Below are 9980 nucleotides of genomic sequence, written 5' to 3'. Positions count from 1 at the left end.
GATCTTTTAGGATAAGATAAATCTCTTAAGCTAGATATATTTCAATGGGTATAATCTAGTTTGTCTAGTTATTTTGATGAGCATTTTTTTCCTATATGTATATGCAGATGTAATTGTGGACATTACTCCACAACCCATCACACTCAATCAAAGATCCAAATCAGGCAAGTATCATAAGAACAAACATTCAAGTGCATAGATACATAAAAAAATAATTTTGTTTTTGTTCCTAAGAGTAGGTATCCTATTCCTAAAGGTCACTTTAGGTACAGGATTTCAAAGTGTGAAATCCACATTTGTCTTTAGAAAAGAAAAGGTAAGAGTAATCAGAGTAAAGCGGAAATATATGAGAAAACATTAAGAAAAGTTTAGAAAGGATCAAAGTAGCAAGGTAAGTAGATAATGGTTGTCCAGTTCTATCTAGGTTTCGTCCTACAGTCAACATTGCTTTGATACCACTTCTGTCACACCCGGGTTTCAGGGCACCAAGACCCGGGCGCGAACATAATCACCAGGTGTGCTGAGACCAAGTCTCACACATATGATGAATCATGTCACAGGATCGAATGTCACATCTTTACTATATAATAGGAGTTCTATACAAAATAAAAAATAATTACATTAAGGAGACAACGGTCCAGCAACCCAAAGTTGACTGGGAGACGACGACCTAGACCTCTCACGAACACATCACATCATCCTCCATGCACCTCATCCCGCGGTACCTGCTCTTGACCTATGGGGGAGTGTGAGACAGCAAGAGTGAGCTCACATACGTTCATAGCTCAACAAGTTGTGGGGAATAATGTGTATGAACTCGCCAAAGATGGGAGCTCATGTGAAGTGTAAGGCTTATCAAAGAGGATGGCTGAAGCTGAGCATTGCTTTTAAAGTTGGTCAAAATTTTATTAGCAATTACTAAGTATAAGTAAATACCAACCCAATTAAGTAGTAGAACAAAAGTAATAACAACATCACCTGCGATGCAATGCATATGACAAATTGAATTTAGTTCCATAAATTAATCATGTGAGTGTCCGAGCTGCTCATGACCGTGAGCACAGCTAGTATACCAGTTTTACACTCTGCAGAGGTTGCGCATCTTTACCCACAAGTCATGTCACCCATCTGCCAAGAGACGGCCAATCCCATACACCTCTACCGAGGAGGCGAGGCAGGGTAACACTACGAGGCCTTTACAAAGTTCCACTAGCTTCAGAAAACCCGCTACAGTTTATAGGAAGCTCAAATGCAGGAATCCCTCGTCTGACCGCCATCGCAGCAAAATCAACCCGAGGACCTCCCTACACTGACCACTCCCCTACTGCCCTTGGCCCTTTCGGGTAAGGTAGTCTTCCACTAGCTTTCCTAATTAGTTGGCTAAGGGCGTCCCATTAAACCCTTGTGGTAGCACTGTTTTCCTGGGTGGTTCTCCATGTTCCAATTAACATAATGATCTTGTCATGAACAGTAATAAACAACTGATAATAAAGATATAACCATGAATAAAATGTATCTCTATACCCAAAACCACATAAAGCAATAGCAGGTACTACCCAAAAATTCAGTGGTGAACAAGGTATAAAGATAGTCAAACTAGGGTAACCTATTGGGTCCCATCAAAATTAATCTATGCAGATCATTATGATTAATTAGAACATGAGTGGGTAAAAAGAAGTGATCAAGGGCACAACTTGCCTGGGACTTGAGATTCCAGGTACCAGGATGATTCTTCGGATCCTTATGACCTCACTACTAATCGTAGCAATACAAGCAAACATGGTATAGGCAAAATTAACATCACACCAAACATATGAACAAAATACATATTAATAATCTACCTATTAAAATAAGATCATAGGAACAAGAATTATTAAATTTGGAGTTATGGATTTTAAGTTATAAATTTCTAAAGTTATCAAGTACTTGGAATAGTATAACTCATGTGAATAATTTTAGTTCAAGTTTCATGGCTAAACAAATTTACTAAGTGATAAACAATATTCAAACAAAATTAATGCCACTAGAATGAATTAATTTGGAGTTAAAATGAATTTAATATGAATTATACAAGTTTCAGGAATTATTTTTTGTATTAAAAATCAATTTCCAGAATTAATTCTCTAATTTTACTACTCTCTGGACTGCGCGCGGAATAGACAGAAGCCTAGGGGCTAGATTGCAAATGTCACAAGACTCATATTCTCCCCGCGCGGATGGCGGGTTATTTTGAACGAAATCCGAGGTCTCATATGTAAAACGTCCTTAACGAAGGGGTACGGGTGAAGATTGGCCGCTGGATCGCGCACCAAGGGCCTAGATTTAAGCGTAACTAAAAACAAACCGGTATCCAACAGACAGTCCTCCGATTCTAAACCAACACCCGAGATTTAAAACTCTTAGATCTATTGTCAAGCGCCCGATCCAGATCAGACGACCAGGGACGGATCCGGGTGAAACATTATCTAGAGCGTCCAATTGAAGATCTAATGGCTAGCCTTCTTTCTCCTACCTGAGTCCAAGCTGGGTGACGGAAGGCCTGCTCTTCGCCTACATCTCCGCCCACACCCGCATGGTACCATCGACATCACCAGCCCTCCATTTCGGATCCGAGGACTCCCACATGTTCTTCTTCTCCCGACCGAGGCGGAGCAGCAACAGCCGCCACATTCGCCGCCGGTGCAGAAGGATGGCGACGCCGCCGCGCAGCCGTAGATGGGGATCGCGGATGCGCCTGTCCGCCGAGCTACCCGACGGTGGCCCCACACGCGATAGGTACGATCTTCTGAGGCTACCAGGGCACTCGCCTGAGCTTGCACGATGGTACGACCGAGTTGCCCGTGTGGCGGCTTCTTCCTCATTGATTTCACGGTGGAATCCCCCGGATGCGGCAACACGAAGCAAAGGCGAAGTAAAGCTTATGGGAAGTGATCTCACCGGTGATTTGGGTGACATCAGCCCACCCGCGTCATATAGAGGTTCTGCGGAGGCGCGGCCAGATCCTATGGTGGTGGCTGAGCGTGGACCGAGGAGGAGAGGGAGCGGAGAGGGGGCACGCCGAGCGGAGGGGATGGTGGCGGCATGGGCACGGTCGAGCAGAGAGGGGGCACGCCGAGCGGAGGCCGCTAGGAGGGGGCTCGCCATGGATCTCGACGTCCAGTCCGATGAAGCATCCGAGCCACCCAGTGGAACCCCCGGGGCATCATATGGCAGGTCCCCGGTGGCTGAAGCAGCGGTGGCCGGTTCCGGGCGGCATGGATGGGGCAAGTCTGGCACGGTTCAGGATTTATACACTGCCACCAAGTCCGACCGGGGAGGGATTCCCGCGATTTGGGGACGCACTTGTCGGGGCTGTTTGCAACGGGCCGAAGCTGGGGGAAGCTACAGACAAGTGGGGCCCATATGTCATTGTCCCGCGCGCACAACACCAAGCTCCTGACCCGCGGGTCCCACCATTCATTGGCCACAGAAGCGCGCGTGGGGATAGAATGACTGGGCCGGCTGGGAGATAAATTGGGGCTAGGCCGAGTGGCTGTTTTTTAATTTATTTATTTTATTTTTGTTTTCTATTTCAATTTCAATTCAAAACCAAGTTGTGACTTCAAAATTTCAAATTTAGATTATAAATTCAAATATGAATGCAATGTACATTTTATTTGACTTCTATTATTATTCTATTCTTTTAAGTAATTGCACCAAAACATATAGCTCCCCACAAATTAAATTGCACCATTTAAAGATCCTTTCAAATTATTTATTTGAGAGAATATATTTTTAACCACATTCAAAAATAATTGTTTATTACCCACTTATAAAGGAATGCTTACAAAACATTTATTTGTTAATTATTCTATTCATCGAAAATGAGCACTAAAAAAATAAACTACATAATAATAGAATTATTAGCTCTCCCTATTCATATAGAATTTGGGTATTACAAGAAGAGATTGCATGTGTTATACCAGATGCATTACCAACATCTAACTACAATTTTGATACTCACAGGAGTATGTAACAGAGCAGGGTCAATTGTAGGGAACAATGGAGGTGGTAGAGCGAAACCCTGGGCGGCGCCAAGACTCTGCATGTATTGGAACATCTCCGCCATCCTCTGCTGATCTGCCAGGCGAGCCACCCGCTCCGCCTCCCGCTCTGCCATCATCCTCGCCTCCATCTCTTGACGTTCCCTTCTCTCTTCTTCTTCTAGCTGGGTCTATAATATTACAAGCCAACGTTATAGTAACTCAAAGAGAAGGTATATAACTCAAGTAATGATGAGTTACAGAAGCACTAACCTCGACTTGATGTATGCAATGTTGTGAGCTATCGTGCCGAGGTCGTATGACTGGACTCGAGCCCATGCTCCTTGCCCGCACCTGAGACAGAGTGGGAGTGGACGACGAGTCGATTGCCCTGTCGGCAATCCAGTACCGTCCATGTCTCTTCCCTCCTCCGACCCTCAAGAGCACATCGTGGTCGATCTGCTCGGTCCTCGGATCGTATTCTGGGCAAAGACATCTATGATTTCATGTGTAGTTCTCTTAGGTTTCTACACATAGTGAAAGTCGCCTAGAGGGGGTGGATAGACGGAAACTGAAATTTACAACTTTAAACACACTACAAGCCGGGGTTAGCGTTAGAATAAAATCGGAGTCCAGGAGAGAGGGGGAAAACAAATCAACCAATAAATAAAGCGGATGACACGGTAATTTGTTTTACTGAGGTTCGGTTCTAAAGAACTTAGTCCCCGTTGAGCTGGTCACAAAGACCGAGTCTCTTTCAACCCTTTCCCTCTCTCAAACGGTCACTTATATCGAGTGAGCTTTCTCCTTGATCAAACGGGTCACTTAGACCCCACAAGAACCACCACACACTTGGTGTCTCTTGTTTTGATTACAAGTCACTTAGAGAACAAGAATGAGGAAGAAGAAAGCCAACCAAGCAACAAGAGCAACAAAGAAACACAAGAACGATCCTCTCACAAGTCCTAAAGACTAGAATTGAATTTGGGACTTTGATTGGATCGGTGACTTTGATTTGTGTCTTGGAGTGTTGTGTTTTTCTCTTGTATTGAATGCAATGTGTTGAATGCTTGGATGGTTGGAGTGGAGGTGGTTGTGGGGTATTTATAGCCCCAACCACCAAAACAACTGTTGGGGTGGCTGTTGTCGATGGGCGTACCGGACAGTCCGGTGCGCCACCGGACGCTGTCTGGTGCGCCAGCCACGTCACCCAACTGTTAGGGTTTGACCGCTGGAGCTTTGTCTTCTACTGGCACCGGACAGCTGCTCTGACTTCTGCGTGAACTGTCCGCGCACTGTAGCGTTGCAGGCGTCCGTTGCAGTCGACCGTTGCGCTGACTAGCTGTTGCTCCACTAGTGCACCGGACAGTCCGGTGGCACACCAGACAGTCCGGTGAATTATAGCGGAGCAGCGCTGGAGAAACCCAAAGGTGGAAAGATCAGAGTGGTACGGTCCTGGTGCACCGAACACTGTCCGGTGGCACACCAGACAGTCCGGTGGCACACCAGACAGTCCGGTGCGCCAGACCAGGGTGCTCTTCGGTTTCTTTTGCTCCTTTCTTTTGAACCATAACTTAATCTTTTTATTGGTTTGTGTTGAACCTTTATGCACCTGTAGAATACATAATCTAGAGCAAACTAGTTAGTCCAATTATTTATGTTGGTCATTCAACCACCAAAATTATTTATAGGAAAAGGTTAAACCCTATTTCCCCACATAGTGTCTCACAACTTTCTCGAAACATTATCAAAGTTTTATCACAGCCTCTACATATGATATCATGACACGTGCACAAGTTTCATAATTTTCTGAATTTGTTTTTGTTTTATACAATTTTTAAACACCTGGATGGCAAGTTCACGGCCATGTTCAGTGAGCATGGTGCTCGAAGTTTCCGATCCCCTTCTGAAATCAGTCGTAACTTGTGCTAAATAGCATGAATATCATTTTTGAATGCACGGTTTTCCAAGTTTCGAGTCACTTGCAGTTCAAATGTGAATTTTCCGAAGAAATTCAAATAAACGAACTCAATCCAGTAGTTAAATAAAACACTGTTATAATTGTCCCAAAATGGTACATGTAGGTCTACATAGTGTAGGAACATACAACAAAAAGTTTGGTTGGGAAAAGAAAAAAATAAAAAATATACTTTGCCGAGTGTCTAGAAATGACACTCGGCACGGCTTGCTCTGCCGAGTGTCAGCTGGTTGACACTCGGCAAAGAAGCCTCTTTGCCGAGTGTTGCCCAGTGTCAACGCTCGGCGCTCGGCAAACGTTAACGGCCGTCAGCTATAGACGACCGTTGACGGTTCTTTGCCGAGCGCCGCCTTCGCCAAGTGTTTGGCACTTGGCAAAAAGGTCTTTGCTGAGTGTATTTATGTGCCGAGAGTCCTGCTCTCGGTAAACGCGTTCGTTACCGAGAGCAGGATTTTGTCGAGTGCGACAATTGGCAAACTATTATTTGCCGAGTGTCCGACAAAAAATACTCGGCAAAGCGCCGAGCACTCGGCAAAGCCACAAATTCCGGTAGTGTGTGCTATTGCCCATTTATGCTACACAGTAGAGGGGCCTAAGCGTCACGACGACGAAGAGCACGACATGGGCGCTGGGGAGAGACATCCGAAGAGACTGACTTGAGCAGCGTCGGAACGAAAGAGGATTAATGGATAGATGCGATGACTGAGTTAAGGAGGACGTGATCAGAAGAACTAGACAGATTCGACGAGAAGGTCTAAAACAGGATTGTTTTAACCCATACAAAACATATTTTTTCATACTAGATGCACATTAGATATAAAAGGTTATAGATAATTGAGGGGGCATGGCGGTCGGCAAGGGGGCGCACAGCGGCACGTCCCATAGCGACGTAGTCTCATTTCTTATCTCCCCTGTCCGCAACAGAATGATTTATATTGTAGATTATAATATTTGTAAATTAAATTTTGAAAAAGAGAATGAGATAAGAAATGAGATAAAATAGCTGCTGGAGACCGTCTCATTGCTCAGCCTCCAACAACCTGCTGCTCTCCTCTTCCTTCTACACCGTTGTATGGCCTGTCGCGGGCCGCCGACGACCAAGACAAAAGTGGTGAGCTCTCTGCATCTTTCTGCATCTGAATTTGCGCTTCAAAAATATGTAGCTGGATCTTCAAAAATATGTACCGAAAAAGAGTGGGACTTAACAAAAAAGAAGAAAAAAGCTCTTCAGCTAGAATAATCATCCGTTGCGAGAATGACGTACAGTTATACTAAAGCTTGTCACCGGAACAGAAGAACGGTAAGTCAACTAATGGAAGGAAATGCATTAGCGATAAGCCCAGCAAATACTGGCATGTTAGCCAACAAAAACATTCGCAAAGCTCATGCACTAAATCTTGTCATGGCTAATGGTGCAGTTTACTAGTAGCATGTGGTAAATGCTCAATCATAACAGTAAGCAGCAGGTCGTTAGCAAGCACCTTGACAAAGTCGTTCATGTCGAACTGACAGGAAATGCTTATGAACCTTAATTAACATCGTACAGCAGGTCGCCCGGTCATCATTATAGGAAAGATTATATCATATGCCTAGGCTTCGTCTGCCGCGCTAATCCTGTCCATGATGTTTGCAACGACCTCCTTAGATTGCTGAAGCAGGATGATGCTCTTCTTGAGGCGGTCGCGCTTGGTTCCGTTGCTCGGCGGCGGCGACAGCATCCGCTCAACCCCAGCCATGTTGTTGCCCAGGAGCTCGTTGGCCAGCTCATCCTCGAGATCGTTCTCCACCAGCCGCTTGACACCGCGGAGCACATGGAGTGCCAATCCGTCGACGAGCCTGAGCACTATGATCTTCCAGTACGCGGTCAGCCGTGCCCTCAAGTCGAATGCCTGCGCTGCTAAGTCAGGGTGCGTCCTAAGATGACCCACGTTCACTTCCCCGAAGCATTCCAGGGTAACCTTAGATGGCTCGGACTTGTTCTCCACAGAACCCATGAACTTCTTCTGGCCTACCATTATGGCTTCCCAAGTCTTCATGTAGTCAGGGCTCGCCGTGTAGCCTGCCACCAGCTCCATCTCTATCATCTCCTTGACGTGCTGCGCGGACCGTGCCCGTGTCTTCTCCATCAGGCTCTGGATGGCGCGGCGGCATGACGACTGCACCTGGGGGAAGTTTTCCGAGTGCTGAAGCAGAACTTTCATCACTAGATCCTCCACGTACTCCCACACCTCGCTGACAAGGTCTTGCGGCACGTCGCTGACCATCTCCACCTTCTTCTTGAGCAAGACATGGAACGCCGATCTTGGGAGGAAGTTGGGGAGCTTGATGCTCATGGTCTCCTCAAGAACACGCATCTCCTCCGCCAGAAACTTCTCGTCGCTGCACCTTGGGCATTCCGCTGGCAGCTTCTTTGCATATCGGCTTAGCATCTCTGCAACACGAGCTGTGCCATGGAAGTAGTACTCATCCGGGTAGCAGCCAAAGTCGCCTCTGACCAGTATATTCTCCAGCGAAGTGCAAACCTTCTTGACAATGTGCAAGAACGCCCTTACGGCGTCGCCAGTGTTGATGACATCGGGAGGCATCCGGTCCAGCTCGGTGCTGCTGCGGATGAGGCGATCGTTGATCTGCTTCACAATGTCGGGGAGGCACTTGGCAATGATGGTCGCTTGAATCTGCATTAGCCGCTGCGCAAGGACTGGAATGCCGACCATGGACTTGTCGATCTGTGAAAGCAACGGATGATTCTTGAACAGCTGCGCCTCCGCAACGCGCGCCTGGTCGTACGTTTCGTCGCCAACGCGGTTACGGACACAGACGTAGCCAAGGCCAATGTGCACGTCGTCCATGGTGACTTTCTCAAGCAGCCCCTCGGGGGCCTTGTCGACCTTGGTGACCACGGCCAGCGTGCGCTCGCCGGTGCGGTCCACCTGCTGCGACATGCGGATAGACTCGCACGTCGGGAAGTCCACCGTGGCCGAGAGCACGTTCAGGATGATGGTCTCCTTCGGGGTGATGTACTCCTTGATAATATTTGCGATCTGGTCGTAGATGTCCTCTGGCTGCCCCTGCACGGGGACACGGGTGATACCTGGGAGGTCGACGAGGGTGAGGTCGGGCACGCCGCTCTTTCGCACGACGAGGGTGATGGGCGCGTCGGAGATGCCCTTGCCGCTCCCAGCGATCTCTGCGGTTGCAGCGTTGATGGCGTCCGCGACCTTGGCCTCGGTGGTGGTCACCACACGGCCGTTGCTGTACTCGAGCTGGAGCTTGGGCGAGTCGGTGGAAGGGTCGCCCTGCAGCCGCATGACAAGAGGCACGCGCGTGCAGATGCCCTGGCCACGCGGCAGGCTGATGCCGGCCAGGGACTCGAGTACACTGGACTTGCCGCTGGACTGGTCGCCGACGACAACGATGGTCGGCAGCTGGATGCCTCCTGGGTCACCTTAAGGTGGCGCAGCCGGTCTACGGCGTCGAGGACGGGGCGGATCTGGTCGTTGTACGAGGCCGCGATGGCGCTTGCTGTGACGCCGCTGGCGATGGCTAAGGCCGTGCGTTTGGTGTCTTCGACATCGTTCTCCAGCTTATCCCCTGTTCGACGCTTCTTAGACATGTTGTTGTCTCTCTCAGTTGCTGTTTCCCAGCGTCTTCACCATTCTCTTGTACGTGCTCCTTTATTTAACGCGTACGCCGTAACGCCGATGCCTTTTTCCTCACCAATTAACAAAGGAAACGAACGGCCAAAGTCTTGTGGGGAGGTGTAGGGGCAAAAAGGAAAGGCCGCACCCAGCTAGGAAGACCTGGAGACTAGTGCGGGGAGGCGGGGAGTCGTAGGCTCGCATTGGCTGTGGTCCGGTGGCGCCTGTCGCGTTGTGCCTGTGCGCGCCGCAGGCCACTTCATTTTGGCAGCAAGACGGAGCCAATAGATGGCTGCCGTGGGTGAACCCCCTAGGCCGTTGGCCAGTTGGCTAGACAACCAA

The 9980-nt window shown here is 48.1% G+C and overlaps 1 protein-coding gene across 1 annotated transcript; it reads right to left on the bottom strand.

The window, feature by feature from the left end:
• Positions 1-7524: 7524 nt before the first annotated feature.
• LOC103644554 (dynamin-related protein 4C-like) lies at positions 7525-9613 on the bottom strand. Its single transcript, XM_023300614.1, is given in 2 exon segments — positions 7525-9436; positions 9439-9613. Coding segments are annotated over 2 exon segments (2022 nt in total). The 3' UTR covers positions 7525-7589.
• Between the last annotated feature and the right edge of the window lie 367 nt (positions 9614-9980).

This window comes from Zea mays, chromosome 1, assembly GCF_902167145.1.
Source record: "Zea mays cultivar B73 chromosome 1, Zm-B73-REFERENCE-NAM-5.0, whole genome shotgun sequence".
NCBI classification, from domain to species: domain Eukaryota; kingdom Viridiplantae; phylum Streptophyta; class Magnoliopsida; order Poales; family Poaceae; genus Zea; species Zea mays.
This window is presented reverse-complemented; position numbering and strand designations above follow the sequence as displayed.